The sequence below is a fragment of the Fusarium odoratissimum genome, assembly GCF_000260195.1.
Source record: "Fusarium odoratissimum NRRL 54006 unplaced genomic scaffold supercont1.17, whole genome shotgun sequence".
NCBI lineage: Eukaryota > Fungi > Ascomycota > Sordariomycetes > Hypocreales > Nectriaceae > Fusarium > Fusarium odoratissimum.
The window spans coordinates 406,347-422,576 of record NW_022158703.1 but is presented as its reverse complement, the minus strand read 5'-3'; the positions used below and the strand labels follow the sequence as shown (position 1 = coordinate 422,576).

Below are 16,230 nucleotides of genomic sequence, written 5' to 3'. Positions count from 1 at the left end.
AATCACCTGCGTTGTGATTGGATGGTTATACGCGGACGTGACGCTTATCGGAGCTGCCCCACGGTATTTGAGCTTTCCAATGTAAGCATATGAAGATCAACCTACACTCTTCTCTATTTCCCTTTACTGTGTGACTAACGTCTCGTTTCAATTATTCAAGATGCCATCTCTCGTGGTGTTCCGCGGTGCAGCCATTCACTCTCTTGACCTCCAAACTCTGGAATTTGTTGACGATGCAACTCTCCTCATCAGCAACGGCGTCATTACAGGATTTTGGAAGAACCCTGCCGCTGTCCCCAAAGATGCATTTCCCTCAGATGCCAAAATCCATACTCTTTCTCATGGTGAATTTCTGATACCGGGATTCGTCGACACTCATAATCACGCTCCTCAATGGCCGATGCGGGGTCTTGGCCAAGGCCTTCACATCCTCGATTGGCTTGACCAGGTGACGTTTCCCTTCGAAGCACGCTTCTCTGATCCAGAGTACGCAAAAAAGATGTATGAACATACTGTTCAGGACTTTCTGCGACAGGGAATCACGACTGCTTCGTACTATGGCTCCCGTCACGCTGAAGCGACGCGCATTTTAGCGGATATATGTTACGCGAAAGGCCAGCGCGCGTTTGTCGGAAAATGTAACATGGACAGAAATGCACCAGATTATCTTCGTGAGCAAAGTGCAGAGGGCTCTCTTCGCGAGACCAAGGAGTGCATTGCTCATATTCGTGCCCTTAGCCCCGCCGGAGACGGTGAAGAGGGGTTGGTGAAGCCGGTTGTTACACCAAGATTCGCAATCTGCTGCACTGACGAACTTCTTCGTGGGCTTGGAGATATGGTACAGGCAGATGATACTCTGGCCATGCAAACACATTTCAACGAAGCCCAGCAAGAAATTGATTTCACCAAGGAGCTCTTCCCTCAGTTCAAAGGGAGCGAGGCTGATTTGTATGAGAGTTACGGACTTCTCAACAAGCGCAGCATCCTTGCTCACTGCACCATCATGACCGACTACGAAAAGGAACGTCTTGAAGCACTGGAATGTGGCATCGCCCACTGCCCCATTGCCAACATGACAATCGGCGGTGGTTTCATGGTGGCACCTATCCGCGATTTCCTCCGTCGCGGAATTAAATGCGGTCTTGGTACCGATAGTGGAGGCGGCTGGGCATCTCAGATGTTAGCAGTCATCAGACAAGCGATGATAGCTTCAAATGCCCGCGAAGTTATGTCCAAGGGCGAAGACAAGGCTCTTTCACTTGAGGAAGTATTCTACCTCGCAACTATGGGGGGCGCCAAGGTCCTATGTCTCGAAAACAAGATCGGAAACTTTGAAATTGGTAAGGAGTTCGATGCTATTTGGGTGACTACCACGACAGGACTACAGTCTGCTATGACTCCAAGAGAGGAGGAAGACTCACTGAGAGGATTGTTTGAGAAGTATGTTATGACGGGTGATGACAGGAATGTGGCACAGGTATTTGTCAAGGGCCGCAGAGTGGCAGGTAGCCAAGAGTACAATTAGTTCCGACAGTCTCTAGGCTCTTCATAGGGTTAATAAAAGACCCTGTATACACCATTGTGACGCATCGTTCAATCATTTATGCCCTCATGCTCACAGCGACTCGTCTTAACAGATCATCACTACCGCCTGCCTCGGGGAACAGGAAAGCTCCACATTGAGTAAGGGTATCAAAGTATACTCATCAAAGAACCCCGAGGATTACGACGGTCTACATAAGTCTTATTTGCCTCCCCTAACGCCACTAACACATGGCTACCCTTCAGCCTCACCTTCGTCCCTCAACCTCAAGCACGCGACATGCTGCAGAGGTTCACTTTTCGCACTTAACCTATTCTATTTTATGGCATGATTTTATTTTGGGACATGCTAGCTATGTTCGAGATACTGAAAGCTGACCTGCTGCAGACCAAAACTCGACACTAATAGTTGCCCTCCACAGCCTTCTTCTTTAGTTCCTCCTCGAGCTTCTTACATGGATCGCATAAGATACTAGTCTCCAGACTCACGTGGTCCCTTGTCTCCACGCAACCTGGTTCTCCTTTAAGCTTGTGCTCACATTCTTTCTTGACCTCAGTCTTGAACAAAAGGTGGTGGCAGGAGCCGAAGTGGTATACATCTGTAGTAACGCACATAGTTATTGCAATACTAAAGGATATGATTGTTAAGTTGTTTTCAAGATTAGTTCCGATATCTTGTCAGGATAAATTGATTATCAAGAGTATGAAAGGTTGAAGGTTGGGGAGGACCAAGCGGGATACGAAAATACTTATATGTTTTTTGAGCCTCTGAGTCACTTCGTGGTAATATTATTTCTCGGATCGTGGATACCTCTATAGCATGGAGAGTGATGCCAAGTTCTTGTCTAAATTAGCTGCCCGGAGGCGACTCCTCCCAGAGATAATCAGAGACGAGCCTGTAGACAATGTGAATAATGGCGAATCAATCCCTCAACTAGATACTTCGTATATGAAAAGTATCTTAAATATCACCAAGACTAACTACTTGAGTCCGGCAAGGAAATGAACCACAATTACAATAGACCTAGGCGTCTCTTCCTCTCATCTTCCGGCTCCTGACATGGTAGGCAAGGTCGATACCACGTGTACCATTCATCTCCACATGTTATGTTGCATTGTTCCGTTTCTTTTTGAGGGCAAGGCTCTTCTTCATGGTGCCACGAGGTTAGGTGACCGCAAGTTCCCCAATATCGTATTGTTGTAGTTTTGCACATTTTGTTTCAGAGTCAAATGATGGCAACTTTGATCATTGTTTGCTCTATCATAAGGTGGACGTGTGGGAAATCTATTCCTGGGATATTGAAACTGTTGAAAAGGGGGGTCTGAGGGAAGCATTTTATACTTGGAGCGACTCTCTGAATCAGGATATGTGATTATTGTATTTAAGTCACAGCTCTTTTTATGGATTCTAGAAAAGCGTAACTCAAATTACAACGTGTGTGTATCATATCCGTCCACGGTATTCTAAGTCTCGATTTCCCCTCAAGCTATAAGCGTTTAGCCTTCTTCCTCTCCTCCTCTTCCGCCAGCTTCTTCGCTTCTTTACATGGAAAACAGTCCGTTTCTATAGATCTGCTTGGATTTAGTTCCAGGAAAGCACAGTTTCCACTGTCCTTATTATCGCAGTCTAAAGTCTGGACCTCATGAGTGATTTCATGACCACATTTGCCAATGACATGTGTGATGACGGAGATGCACATGTTGAGATTATTTGTGATTGTAGCAATCAAGTGATTGTTTAGTTATGAGCTTCAAGTCAACGTAATACGACTCTAGGTTTAGTTTATAGCTAGACTAGCAATCACTTCCATGCATGCTAATTTATAGATACGATAGGTCACTGAATCAGTCAGAAAATTGATATTGAGGAGCATATAGCAACACGATCAGTAACCACCTAAAAGTTTTATCTCTATATATAAACTTGCAACTCTGCAAGATTTTGCAAAAATGGGGAAATGATCCAAGGAATCACTCTTGACTCCCGTGTTTTCTATGACTTGTCACTGATCTAATGTCACTAATTATCCATTAGATAAGACATTGATTGGCAATAACAACGTACCCCAGGGTGTATCGTGACGTAACACCAAGCACAATTACAAATAATAATGCGCTTTTGGGCACACGCATGACGCCTTAGCCCAGGTTGAAGACAGGTACGTTGGTACTGATGATCACGACAATGATGGGGTTAATTATGAATACAGTATCTTAAGTTGTCGGGGGCGCAGACCCGCCTATTTTGTCGTAAGATACTTTAAAGCTTTTCCACTATTCTAGCCTTACATCTCTGCGCCTCCAGAACTTGAGGCTCCATAGGTTTGCTGATGATTCTGTAGATTCCTCTAGAGAGTCCAGTGTCCCTCCACCTGGAAGTTCACAAGTACCCAGAAAAGATTCTGGAAAAGCTCTTGTGAAATGCAAAGTCATTAAGGCGATTCGAATCTCACCACCCTTTTCATGAAATAAACCTCGATCTGCCAGACTGTACGCGGCTTTTGAGACCTTTTCGGGAGACTATCTAGGTCATAAAACTCTGCTGGGACTGCCAGCGGCCTTCCTTCACAGGCGGAAGCATGAAATTTGCGGATTTCACATCCCTTCAATATATCGCCATCCCGCCGAGAGTTTTGTTTGGATCCTACATCTACGATGGCGATATAGATTGGTTACCAAAGCTCAGAGCACACTTACCACCGAGCTTGAAAGTGTTGTTTTTGCAGGATATTGCAATAAACGAAAGACACATACCAGGTGACAACAGCGATATTTCTGACTGTGTATTATTGCCTTGCGACTTCGAGATGATCAAAACTCTGATCGACTATGAGGAATTGTTTCCATAGCCTACTATCATCGCGTGGACGTCGACAGTGGATATGCCAGAGCCATGGCAGCTCTAAGACCCTGCTTTCAAACTCGGTATTACTATTGAGTGTGTGAAGAATAGGTTGAAGTTGGAACCAGATGAGGAGTGGCTTGATGTGCTGGAAAGAAACCCATCGACGAAGTACTCTGATGCTGGTTCGGAGTGCTCAGAGACTGGCTCGGAGGAGTCTTCAGAGGAATAGTCGTAAAAGCATGGTGGAATATCAGCATCCCAAAGACCATGAATAGCACACTCAGTGCCCCAAGAGGGGCACCCAACCGTGGTGCACTGTCAGTCACAGGGGCTGCGCCACCTGTAGATGACTCCTGAGCAGTACTTGAAGCACTCTCAGCACCCTCGGTGCTACTGGTGGTTTCTGCATCTGATGTCGCAGAGGCCGAGGCCGAGGCCGATGTCGCTGAAGATCCGTGTGAAATGTGCGAAGTAGTTCCGGCATGTCTCGTGGTTGACGAAGCAGCAGAGGTACTGGTCGCCTCCAACTTGATACCGCAAACTTTCTCAGCGTCAAAGGTGAAGTCGAGGTTCCTGGCCTGGCATTCTGTATGTTGGCGCTCGACAGATTCTGCATGTAGTTCGTTAGAGGAGTTCAGTCTTCCAAAGTTTTAGGATACTGACCAGGCATCACATCTGCATCACATTTCTTGGCCATACAGCAGAAATAGGCCTCACGGTACTTCTTCTGAGTGCACATACAGGCTGGATCATTGGTACATGAACCGCCGGGGAAGCTGTCATCGAAACAGCCATTCTGACACATTCATTAGTTTCTAGCCTCACAAGACGTGTTAAGAGTCACATACATCACATTCTGACTTGCGTAACTCCGCCCCTTGGTCAAACTGCGGCGCGGCGACAGCAAGAGCTGAGCCGAACAGGCTAAAGATCAAAAACGTGGACGGGCGGACCATCGTGATAGCTCAGATCGAATAGTTTCAATAAAGGCGATCACAAAGTCTGTAAATCTTCCAGTTCCTAGTGGCTTTGGATCACTCGGGGTGGAAAGGGATGAGTAGGTAATGTTCTGATGAGTGGTTTCGTGGAGCAGCGCGTTGCTGCGCCGTCGTGAGAACACGATAATTATCACGCTTGGCTAGATTGGGCAGCTGACCACAGCTGGAATCGGAATAGTGGGGGCGATGTAAACAGACATAACATTACGAGTAAGCGATCTTAGTGCTAGAGAAAAAGCAAAACAGTGAGGCAGTTGGAGCAGAGTCCGCGATGAAGCGGAATTTATTATAAGGTCACATCGTACCTCTGGGAAACAACTCTCAGTTCATCAGAGTCGATTCGTGAGGGAGAACAATAACAGGGCTATCTCCAGTAAAGAGAGCAGGAAGGCTTGGTGATCTTCCATGCCTCATCCAATACCTCCAGCACCTCTTCTGGCAACGGACCCTTCTCAACATTATCCAGATTACTCTCAAGCTGGCTGAGCGAGCTGATACCAATAACCAACCCATCGTTGCCATCCATGACCTTGAGCTTGCTATGGTGAACAAGCCATCTGAATGCAATCTCCAAGAGCGTCAACCCCAATTTGTCAGCAACAGGTTGAATCACCTTCAAAGCCTCAAAGTTGACATCCTTGAAGTATCTGTCCCGATACATCGCCCCAATCACCGGGTCCTGGGTAGAATATCGTCCGCCGTCAGCGGGGATCTCTTTGCTTTTGTAGCGACCTGAAAGTACACCACCAGCCAAGGGATTATAGACAAGAATATCCATCCCGAATTTGCGGCAGCATGGAACAAGTTCTTCTTCAATGGCGCGAGTCAAGCAATTGTACATAGCCTGATAAACGCTTGGTCTGACCCATCCTTTCTGGTCCGCAATGGTGCAAAGCTCAGCAACTTCCCACGCCGCATAATTGCTCAAGCCAAGCCTTTTGAACTTTCCCTCGCGATAAAGTTCATCACAAGCCTCAAGCGTCTCCTGAAACGGGACGGATCGATCTGGTGCGTGCAGATAGAAGATATCCACGCTATCGGAACCAAGCTCGCTAAGACTCTTGTTCAAATTCTCCTTGACAATGGCCTTGGAGTGATCGCCAGGTTTGTAAGGATACCACTTTGTAGCAAGAGTAAGGTTGCGCTCTCGCCAGTTGGTACGCTTGGTCCAGCCTTCTTGCTGACCGCCGACGTAGGTTCTGGCTGTGTCCACTTCATTGTAGCCGCGCGACTGCAAGTAGTCGAGGCATTGGTTGAAGGTGTCGAGGGAGGTAATGCGGCTTCCGTAGGTTTCTGAGCCTTCAGGGCCGAATGTCAGGAGCCCAAGACTGACGCGTGGCTTGGTCTTCGCGGTTTCAGTCATGATATGAGGAGGGGAACTCAGGTGATGAACAAACACTGATTGAGGTAATTGACGAGTAGAGGTTTGGCTTCTGGTACAGGAATATCTGATAAGACTTGGGGACTGTTATGTGTATTATATCATTTCTTCTCAGGTCATATACAAGCTACAGATTGTCGCACAGAAATACAAAATCTTCGGGTGCGATGCCGTTATCTGATAACCGGCGGCAACTTTGGCGTGTAGGGAATGTTTCCGCGCTAAGTATCGTTAGCAGGACTCCAAAGAGTCAGCGGATATCGGCTTCAACACCAAATCCAACCATATCTAGAAAGACTGTGGATTGGTTACCCCGCATTCACTACGTCTGGTTCTGGCGAATCATGGCGTCGCAATTTGGACTCTCAGTGTTGAGTCGCTTCGGCTTCTGAAGCCGTGGATCATGGCGCTTGCGGCAGAAGAAGCCGTTATCATTAAATCTCATAGCAAATAGAGTATATAGCCACTGCTCCAAGCCAATCTTCTATCTGAGAATATATATAAGCTGGATTATCATATAATTTAAAAGTATTCATCCCGAGCACCAGTAATCTCGCAGCCTCACATCTCCGCAATCATGACAACCTTCAACCCTCGCGGTCTTGGCGACGTCAAAGTCACAGATCGATTTGATTTAACCGGCAAGAACTTCCTCATCACAGGAGGAGGTGGAGGTATTGGTTTTGCCTGTGCCAAAGCCATAGCCCAACTAGGCGGCGGCGTCGCTGTCATCGACACAGCTCCCGAGCCGGTAGAAGAGTTCAAATCTCTGAGTGATCGCTATGGCGTCAAGACATTTTACACCCAAGGCGATGTAACCAAACAAGACTCCCTTGAGAAGGCTTTTGCTAAGTGTGTTGATGCCATGGGCGGACAGCTTCATGGAGCGCTCACGGCGGCTGGCATTGTGATGGATACACCATTGCTCGACGCTGACTGGGAAGTCACCCAGCGAGTCCTCAACGTCAATGTTATGGGGACGTACTGGACTATCAAGCTTCTCGCACAACATCTTGTCGAGACCAAAACGCCTGGAAGTATTGTTGCGATCGCCAGCATCAATGCGCAAAGTCTATACGTTCCAGTGCAACCAAAATCCGCTTATAATGCCAGCAAAGCTGCTATCAAGGGTCTTATGGGTCCCTTGGCCGGCGAGCTGGGTCAGTATGGCATCAGGGTCAACTGCATCTCGCCAGGCAAGTCATCTTTGACAATCTCAGTCATGCCACTAATCATGGGCTAGGAGCGATCCAAACCCCTCTATTAGCACGCTTACAGGGAGAGAAGAGGGCTATCCTTGACTGGTACGAAAATGGAGCCCCATTACAACGGCTGGGCGTGCCGGAGGATCTGACACCTATGGTGTGCTATTTACTGAGCGATGCAGCTGCGTTTACAACAGGTGCAGATATGCTTGTTACAGGTTCGTTCCCAAGTCATTGATTGGATGTATGATTACTGACTCTATTGTAGGTGGGCTACATGCAGGGTCAGCTCTGAAGTGAAGAGTAGGCGCAGGAACGAAAGTGCGCGAAGGCTACGTTAGTATGGGGACTTTGGGGCCCGAGTATCATGAGTAGAAGGATATGTTAAGCTAATAGAAGAAATAAAGCCGTGTAAGAAATGTTAAGCATGATTCCAGGTAGAGTTCTGACTTCCTGTCAAGCGTACGCAACAAACCGAGACGGTGATACATCCTCCGACTCTCCGTTCTTACGAGGATTTTTGGACCTTCTTAGCCCAGGTTAATTGTAATCTAAGCTTGATTTCGAGCTCCAAAATAAAGATTCATCTGCGCAGCTTTGTTAACAATCCTTCTTGAGGAGTAACTTTGTTGGTCCGCAAACTAATGAGTGTTACGTTGTATAGGGTATGTCACACAAAGCTTCAAGACACCTTCGCGTCGAGCTAGTGGCAATGATATGTCGAGTAGCCTTCGGCAGAGGTTTTCCAAGAGAAATAAAAAAGACTGCCTAGCGGATCCTTTCAGATCCTTCAGCAAGGATAATCTCATGCTCTGAAACCAATTCGATATGATCATCCCTAATCTGAACCGCATTGAGCAAAAGTTTCGATAATTTCCTTATCGTGCCGATTTCCCGCCTTATCTAAACGCGAGGTGGGGTTGTGATTTTGATCATCGTGAAGCTAGACCGCTTTTGACAAACCATTCGAGCGACATCGTCACTCCTCTAAGCCACGTTCGAATGGAGATGCTAAAAGCAGGAATTCATTCGAACTACAGCTGCCGATCTCGCACTGCCTAGGAGGCCGCAAGAACAAGCATTTATGTTAATATCTTGTTTCAAATTGAGATCTCATCAAAGAAGTCTTTTTTCGCGTTAAGATTGGACCAGGACATGGTTGAAGCTAAGCTTGGATAGGATATTTAAGGGTCCAGATGAATTTCTTGGCAGAGCGTTGAACAAAGTGGATTCAACTACTCCCATTACCCTATCAACTCCTCACAAGAGCGACTTTTCAAGTCGACAGGGTACAGCCACAAAAGTAAGCCAGCCGGCCGCTCTCACTTAAACCGACAAATCACAACGCTCCCAAACCCCTGGCAAGCTATTAATGGCTGACACGCTGATCCCCGCATCTACCGGACAAGCCCGCGGAGCACCCCGTTGTTCACGATACAGAAAAGGTGCCAAGGTCGGCAGATCGGTCGTATCAATGGCCGTTTTGGTGGGAAGCTATGCCGTAGGGCTGACGCTGATCCATAGCTGGCTGTGCTCACACTGCGCTTAGATTACCTAGTATCTGAGGGTTTCATTGCAGGGGTCTAGCTTGAAGATGACGGTGTTGGGATTTGTATATATTGAGCTTCTGTCGCCGGTTGCGAAAATTCACATCTCATCTTCACGACAGACAAGCGACTACATCTCAGCATATACTTGTTCCTTTTTTCCTTTTTCTCGACTTTATAGAACACCACCACGATGGGTCTCTTTAGAAGCGGCGACGACGATAAGTCGAACGCTACTTGCCCTACGCATTCTTTCGCCCAAGGTACTACCAGCCCCGCCGACGCGTCAACATCTAGCTAACATACGAAAGATGCCGAGAAGAATATCACCGGTAGCTTGAGCTTTTACCAGCTGAGCATGATCATCGGCGGTTCTTTTGCTGCTTTCGCTCTGATTGTCATGTTCTTCATCAACATGATGCACGCAACCCATCTCTCCAACCCCTCAGAACAAGTCAAGTACGCATAGCCTACCTTCAAACCCCCATGTCGTTCTAACGATTTCAGGATCATGCGAATCGGCACACTCATTTCTGCGTTCTCCATCATTTCGTTCCTCTGCATCTGCTTCCCCCATGCAGCAGTCTACATCGAACCCTGGCTTCATGTCTACGAGGGTTTCGCGCTGGGATCCTTCTTCCTTCTCCTCTGTGATTATGTATCACCGAACCGAGACCAACAAGACGTGTTTTTCGCTACAAAGAAGAAGAATGGTATCAAGTGGTTCAAGGTACGGTTGTCTCTTATCAGTAATTAGAAATCTTACTGACAGCCTCCTAGACACGTTGGATCATGATCTTTCAGATGCCCGTCATCGCAATCGGTGTTGCAGTCGCTACCGATATTACGCAAGCCGCCGGTATCTTCTGTCAAGAAAGCAACGATCGACACTTCGCCAACATCTACCTCCGAATCATCATGTCGATCTCCCTCGTCATTTCGGTCCTCTCGATTCTACAGATGTACTTCCTTCTCAAGAAGGACCTCGCCCACCATAACCCGATGCTGAAGCTCACTGCTTTCAAGATCGTAGTCGGCTTGACTTTTATCCAAGGTGTAAGGTCTATCCCTTCTTACGTCTTTATCATGACACTGACTGTTTAGATCATCTTTACCGTTCTCAATGACCAGAACGTTCTCAAGACCAGCGACACGCTCACCTACGCTGATGTTCACGTCGGTATTCCCAACCTCGTTATCTGCATCGAAATGGCTCCTCTGTCGCTGTTCTTCATGTTTGCCTACCCATGGAGCGTTTACATGTCTGGCCATGGCCGGGGAAACTTTTCCAAGTTGGAGCAGGGCAACATGCCTGAGGGGTCATACCAGGGCGGTCCTTTGGGTATCCATGCCTGGCTCGCCATGTTGAACCCATCCGACTCCATCAAGGCGATCTTGTTCATCTTCAAGCAAGACAACCGGAATGCTTCTACAACCTCAGTCAACATGACGGGATATCAGTCCAACGACCCTTTGGTGTCGCATCCCTATAATCCTCAGCCCTACTCTACCACGAACTAAGGTCCAGAGAGCGAAGCGGTTTTTGATGTCTTTTATGATGGTGGACATGACGATGAGTAGGACGGGACGGATATGTGGATAGATAGCTGGCAGCGGGATGAATGATTTCTTTCGTCAAACCTTTTTACGTTATTATATACCTTGACTCAATGATTAGAATTTCTTAGATGATTGGGCCATGTCTGCTGCTCAAGACATGTTGGTTCGAAGTTGTGAGTTCGTTTTCCTTAAAGACTTACCATGGCCAGTGTATACTACGTGCCCATATGAACAAGACCATGTTTCGAGGCCCAAGTGGTGCCAGGCGGCCAGAGGCTTCGAGACGGACCGAAAAATTAAGGAATGCAATACCCTTAGATGTGCGCTCAGAAATCTCTCCACTCTGTGCCATTGTGGAGATAAAATTAGGCGTGATCTGCTGACTCGATATTAAGGTCATTGTGTTTTCTTTTGGCGTATTGTATGACGCCCTTGTACTGTGGTTTTGTTCAAAGGGCGCTATGATTTTGTTACTTGATATGTGGCTACGGCATTACTTCTCTCTTGATACGGGCTTAAAGCCACACGCAGAAGACACGTATCAACACATTTAAGCAAGCAAGAAATACCCAGAACATGGCATTTGTCGCCCGAAGACCGACATTTAATCGACCCTCGGCCTGTTGGGGGGGATAAGGTTACGGGGCTTAATAAAATGAGGAAGAAAAGGAAAAAGAACACGAAGACAAATAACGCAAACAAGAATAATACGAAATAAAAACAACATCAACAAAAGCAACACATTTAATCATATAATGACTAGCTACCCCTCATTCCCTCTGTTTCCAACATGCCTACTCATTGTCTTCCCCGAGTCGAATCTGGTCTGTACAATTCTGCAGCGACAAATCAGTCGGCCCTTGGTCGAATCCTCTATCCTTCATGAAGCCCACTCAGGCTCTCATCGCTCTTGCGGCCATTGTCTATGCGGCTCCTGTCGTAGAGCAGACCAAGGCCCTCGCCCCCCCTCTCGCCGAACTCGACACCCATTTCGAATACCACATCAAACGCTGTGGCAAGGACGAGCCCCCTTTCCTTGGAAGATTCCCATTCGCGAACGAAACTTATAACCAGCTCACCGACGGGACGCCCTGCCGCAATGTCACCATGATCTACGCCCGAGGAAGCAGGCAGGCAGGCAATGTAGGAAAAGCAAATAATACCGGTCCCGCCTTATTCAATAGCCTTGCCGACCGTATTGGCTTAGAGAACCTGGCCGTCCAGGGCGTGACTTACAAGGCGAGGAGGCGGGACTACATTTTCAAAGGAGGCTGTAACGAAGGCAGCAAGACCATGGCTAAACTAATCAACCAGGTACGTCAAAACACGAAGACGCATCTCTAATGAGAGAGATACTGACACCTTACTTACAGGCCGCAAGCCAGTGCCCCGATACCAAGATTGTAATCGCTGGTTACAGCCAGGGCGCCCAGCTTTTACATAAAGCTGCTAAAAATGTAACTGCCGGTGTGACACAGCACATCGCTGCCGGTTAGTACCTATACCCTCCACAGCATTGACAACTTGCAACTGACTTCGCGTCTGCGTAGCTGTTACCCTCGGTCACCCGGAGCAACCCATGGGCAAAATCGCCGCATCGCGTAGTCTGAGTGTCTGCCGCCCAGGTGATAGCTTTTGTGATAAAACGATCCCCTGGAAGCCCTTTGTCCCCTTTGTGGGCGCCCCACTCTGGTGGTTCATTACTATGTTGGACACGCACGGGGATTACAATGAAAATGCCACTGCTGTCGCCAACTGGATTGCTGATCGGGTTACCAACATTGGATAGCCATACTTCCCTTTGCACATTCACTTACATTCTTATAAACTTCCTGTTTAAATGTATTATGCCTCAAAACTATGGACCACAGCAGCAGGGTGATTAGTATATAGGCTTTCCATGAATAATTAACTTTAATTCTACCCGTTCTGGGAAGGCTTATATTATTTGGGATGCAAAGGTTGTTTAATTTAGCAATTTCTAACTTGTCTCATTGCCAAGATTAGAAATACCCTGAACTTTTCTTGACAGGGTCCTGTTTCACCCTTCTCTTTCTTTAACTACATATCTTTCTTCATAGAACACTCAGATCTTGGTTGATGTCGCCGCTCGACATATTGGCTCAAAACTCTGCCATCACAGCCGTTGGTATGGATAGAAAAATAGCTTGCGAGTCTGCTGCCCTTCCCGCGGCACAAGTAGTAAGCCATGACGTATCAAGTTCTTCTTCAATACCTGCATTCATGTTCTACTCCCTCCATGGTCTGCTGAGAGCATGTCTACTCAAGCCTTACTCTGGCCAGTGCATACTATGTGCCCATCAACGAAACCATCTGTTTAACCATACCGTGAATTATAACGTGAATTGGCTATTGGGATGCAATATGGAGATGGCCAATTGTCTCAGTGGTGCTAGTGCTACTGGTTGAAGATTGCTGTTAACGCGCTGTAACATTATCCATCAGATCACAAGAAGTTACTTTTGAGTTTGCTTGATAATGTAAATTACCAACTACTCAGTTCATCCAATCAGAAGGGGCCTTCATGGCTCAGTGGTAGAGCGTGTCACTAGTAATGACAAGGTCCACGGTTCGATCCCGTGTGAAGGCACATAAGGTGGTGTCATCCACCATAGACTTTTGGCGATCTTTTTTGAGGTTTGTCTACCCTCATTGATCAGTCTTAGGTTGACGGAAATATTGTCAAATAATGGTCATTGAACCTTGTTGACTTCTTCTTCCAGGCTTGCTGCAGTCAGTGAGTGCTATGAACATGAAGGCCCTAAATGTCCCATTTCACCGCTTATACCCGAGCCAAAAGTGAGTACCACCGGATACCCATATAACCATCGTGAAGATTACTATTCCCATCTCCAGTCCACTTTGCCCAATTTGTCTCGCCTGAGTCCTGATCGAACAGACACCATTTTCCCCTTCTGGCTTCGCAGGTGACTCCTCTCGCTTCCAACCCATGCATCAACCAGTCTCCGGGTGTTTCGACAGACGATGCTTCAGATGATCTGCCAGCAACAAATCCATACAAATACACTCGTTTCAATCTGGGAAGTCTGTCCTTATCGATGATTATGTCCCCGATGGCATCCAACAATGCCCTGTTGCCAGCACCAGTCTTTCCGGTGGAGAGAAACTCGTCTTCAGAGAACCCTTCGTTGTCTTCGATTCCTGCTGCAGGTCGATGTTCGATGACGAGGGTCTCCAGAGTCCTACGAGACGCCAGGATGAGCCTTTTCCATGCCTCGAGACAGTTCCGCTCTGCGTAAGTCGACCACGAATTATGCTGGTTGAAGTAATCACCATGGCTATTACAAGGTGAACACAAGTATAAGTGCCTGAGGCTTGGGAAAGGGACTCGGGCATCGGGGATGAAATGTCCAAGTGGGCTTGGGATGACTCCCCTGGGCTGGTGTTCCCATCGGCCATGATTTCCAGCATGTTCACTGATACCGACTGTATTGGGCAGCGGCGGATCCAACATACCAAGTTCCAGGCGCTCGAGCGTTTCGTGGGATTGGAGAACGTAAGTTGAAACAGATCGGGGGATGTAAGCGAAGAGTTTTGCGAACCGCAGCTTGGTCAAAGGCCCTTCTCGTATCTCCTCAAGCTCCCTGTAGTAGGAAGTTTCATAGGCGCCGTGAAGCTCCAAGTATTCGAGGTTCTTGAAGTAAGGTAAGAGCTTCCAAACAGAAACTGGCTCTGCCACTGAACTCTCGTCGGGCTTCCACTGTGGCTCAATCACGGTACACAGACTCTTCACCCTGCCAGCAACTTCCCTTAGGCGTCCTTCACCGTGAGCGTGGAGTGCCTGCAGCATGGCGAAGAGACTCTTGGCTCTTTCGCTGATATCGCTCTGCCAACCATCCCTTATCGAATCATGGTAAAGCCGATTGGGAGATTTGTAAGGCAACGGCTCGTTGAGCTCTGCGCTCGACTCGTGATATCCCTTCTCATGAAACTCAATGTCCCTCCATAGACAGTCTCCAGCGACTGATGCCAAGCGCTTGCAAGTGTAACTGAGATGACATAATTCTTGGGGAGAACAGTCGCGGATGATCTGTAGAAGAATCTCGCAGGGCAAAGAGTCAAGTGAGGCCATCGCGAAATCTGATACTATCGATTGCAAGAGTAAGACCATTTTTGAAGCGTTATATGTTTTCTGGACATACGTCAATTGCTTATACTGCTTACGATCTCATCCCCCGTGATCCGTCGGAGAGCGGCGCATGCTGTCATATCGGCCGACTGGTTGTAAGACAGCATCCTTGGCTCCAGACATCGACCTATCAGGTCATTCAATGAGTCTGACATTTCTCAACACACCGGATGCTCATGCATGGATAAATTTGTGATAATTATTTGACCCAAAGACTGCGCTAGAGAGAAGCCTTGCCACTCGTGAGAGTAAGATCTGGATGGCCTCCAGTATACTTTCATCCATCCCCCTGACCTTAAAATAAATCTCTGCGGGGTTTTGAATGAGAATGTATACTAGAATATGGACAACTGCAGACTAGATTCCCCGACAGACGTGAAATGAACGATGTAGTTGCACGTACTCACATAAATCTTGAGAGTCATCCATGCAACGCAGCATTACGGACCGGGAGTTGTAAACAAAGATGTAATCGCGTTAAAGCTGAGATAAATGTTTGTAAATAGTCTAAAACCAATATGTATCGATACCGGCGATTTGCAACCACCGCTCTATTGAACGGGATCGTGACTGGTGGTTCTGTCATAACACGAAGCACTTACGCAGGAGCTTGGAGCCCAAGTGACAAATTCAACAAGTATTTTAAACCTAATTCACTTAAGATATGTAGTTCTGGAGGATCACTATGGCAGTGCTTGAATGGTTCTGGTGCTGGAAGATTTGTCATGGCCATCCGTCCGCAAAAGCCTAACACTTGCGAGTAGCTCAACCAATCATCTCAACGAACCATTTACTATTCGTTATTACGGAATAATGCAAAAGGATAGGACATAGCCATGAGATAAGCAGATCAGAAACCGGATGACCGCCGACGTGTTTCGTGCTGTATCAACGGATCGGATCTCCGCCCGTAACATGTCGGGCCGCCTCCACCGAGTCAGCCAGCCCCGCGCCGGGCTAAACCACCGAAGAACTTATAAC

General features: G+C 47.4%; 7 protein-coding genes and 1 non-coding gene across 8 annotated transcripts; 5 read left to right on the top strand and 3 right to left on the bottom strand.

Annotated features, from left to right (window-relative positions):
- The first annotated feature begins 92 nt into the window (after window positions 1-92).
- On the top strand, window positions 93-1,619 carry FOIG_10102 (guanine deaminase). Its single transcript, XM_031210395.1, has one exon. The coding sequence runs from the start codon at window positions 161-163 to the stop codon at window positions 1,523-1,525; it is 1,365 nt and encodes a 454-aa protein (XP_031059873.1). The 5' UTR covers window positions 93-160; the 3' UTR covers window positions 1,526-1,619.
- A 2,854-nt stretch (window positions 1,620-4,473) lies between these two features.
- On the bottom strand, window positions 4,474-5,488 carry FOIG_10101 (uncharacterized protein; the record flags this gene model as incomplete). Its single annotated transcript, XM_031210394.1, has 3 exons — window positions 5,236-5,488; window positions 5,051-5,183; window positions 4,474-4,997 (listed from the first exon to the last, which is right to left on the bottom strand). Exons 1-3 carry the CDS (start codon window positions 5,341-5,343, stop codon window positions 4,474-4,476), a joined length of 765 nt encoding a protein of 254 aa, XP_031059872.1. The 5' UTR covers window positions 5,344-5,488.
- Window positions 5,489-5,644: 156 nt separating this feature from the next.
- On the bottom strand, window positions 5,645-6,981 carry FOIG_10100 (oxidoreductase). Its single transcript, XM_031210393.1, has one exon. It carries the CDS (start codon window positions 6,746-6,748, stop codon window positions 5,750-5,752), a length of 999 nt encoding a protein of 332 aa, XP_031059871.1. The 5' UTR covers window positions 6,749-6,981; the 3' UTR covers window positions 5,645-5,749.
- Window positions 6,982-7,230: 249 nt separating this feature from the next.
- On the top strand, window positions 7,231-8,409 carry FOIG_10099 (uncharacterized protein). The gene is made up of 3 exons (XM_031210392.1): window positions 7,231-7,962; window positions 8,010-8,189; window positions 8,240-8,409. The coding sequence occupies exons 1-3, from the start codon at window positions 7,344-7,346 to the stop codon at window positions 8,269-8,271; spliced, it is 831 nt and encodes a 276-aa protein (XP_031059870.1). The 5' UTR covers window positions 7,231-7,343; the 3' UTR covers window positions 8,272-8,409.
- A 1,207-nt stretch (window positions 8,410-9,616) lies between these two features.
- On the top strand, window positions 9,617-11,210 carry FOIG_10098 (uncharacterized protein). Its single transcript, XM_031210391.1, has 5 exons — window positions 9,617-9,781; window positions 9,830-9,977; window positions 10,026-10,248; window positions 10,299-10,574; window positions 10,623-11,210. Exons 1-5 carry the CDS (start codon window positions 9,712-9,714, stop codon window positions 11,037-11,039), a joined length of 1,134 nt encoding a protein of 377 aa, XP_031059869.1. The 5' UTR covers window positions 9,617-9,711; the 3' UTR covers window positions 11,040-11,210.
- A 750-nt stretch (window positions 11,211-11,960) lies between these two features.
- On the top strand, window positions 11,961-12,867 carry FOIG_10097 (uncharacterized protein; the record flags this gene model as incomplete). Its single annotated transcript, XM_031210390.1, has 3 exons — window positions 11,961-12,392; window positions 12,452-12,569; window positions 12,629-12,867. The coding sequence occupies 3 exons, from the start codon at window positions 11,961-11,963 to the stop codon at window positions 12,865-12,867; spliced, it is 789 nt and encodes a 262-aa protein (XP_031059868.1).
- Window positions 12,868-13,617: 750 nt separating this feature from the next.
- Window positions 13,618-13,689, top strand: FOIG_10096. Its single transcript has one exon. It is a non-coding gene; the product is annotated as a tRNA-Thr (tRNA).
- Window positions 13,690-13,791: 102 nt separating this feature from the next.
- Window positions 13,792-15,312, bottom strand: FOIG_10095 (uncharacterized protein). Its single transcript, XM_031210389.1, has one exon. The coding sequence runs from the start codon at window positions 15,229-15,231 to the stop codon at window positions 13,882-13,884; it is 1,350 nt and encodes a 449-aa protein (XP_031059867.1). The 5' UTR covers window positions 15,232-15,312; the 3' UTR covers window positions 13,792-13,881.
- Between the last annotated feature and the right edge of the window lie 918 nt (window positions 15,313-16,230).

Coding starts and splice junctions, on each gene's coding strand:
- FOIG_10099 (XM_031210392.1), top strand. CDS start 7,344: ATGACAACCTTCAACCCTCGCGGTCTTGGCGACGTCAAAGTCACAGAT. Junction 7,963..8,009: donor GGTCAACTGCATCTCGCCAG/GCAAGTCATCTT, acceptor ATCATGGGCTAG/GAGCGATCCAAACCCCTCTA. Junction 8,190..8,239: donor TGCAGATATGCTTGTTACAG/GTTCGTTCCCAA, acceptor ACTCTATTGTAG/GTGGGCTACATGCAGGGTCA.
- FOIG_10095 (XM_031210389.1), bottom strand. CDS start 15,231: ATGGTCTTACTCTTGCAATCGATAGTATCAGATTTCGCGATGGCCTCA.
- FOIG_10100 (XM_031210393.1), bottom strand. CDS start 6,748: ATGACTGAAACCGCGAAGACCAAGCCACGCGTCAGTCTTGGGCTCCTG.
- FOIG_10098 (XM_031210391.1), top strand. CDS start 9,712: ATGGGTCTCTTTAGAAGCGGCGACGACGATAAGTCGAACGCTACTTGC. Junction 9,782..9,829: donor TACGCATTCTTTCGCCCAAG/GTACTACCAGCC, acceptor AACATACGAAAG/ATGCCGAGAAGAATATCACC. Junction 10,249..10,298: donor ATGGTATCAAGTGGTTCAAG/GTACGGTTGTCT, acceptor ACAGCCTCCTAG/ACACGTTGGATCATGATCTT.
- FOIG_10102 (XM_031210395.1), top strand. CDS start 161: ATGCCATCTCTCGTGGTGTTCCGCGGTGCAGCCATTCACTCTCTTGAC.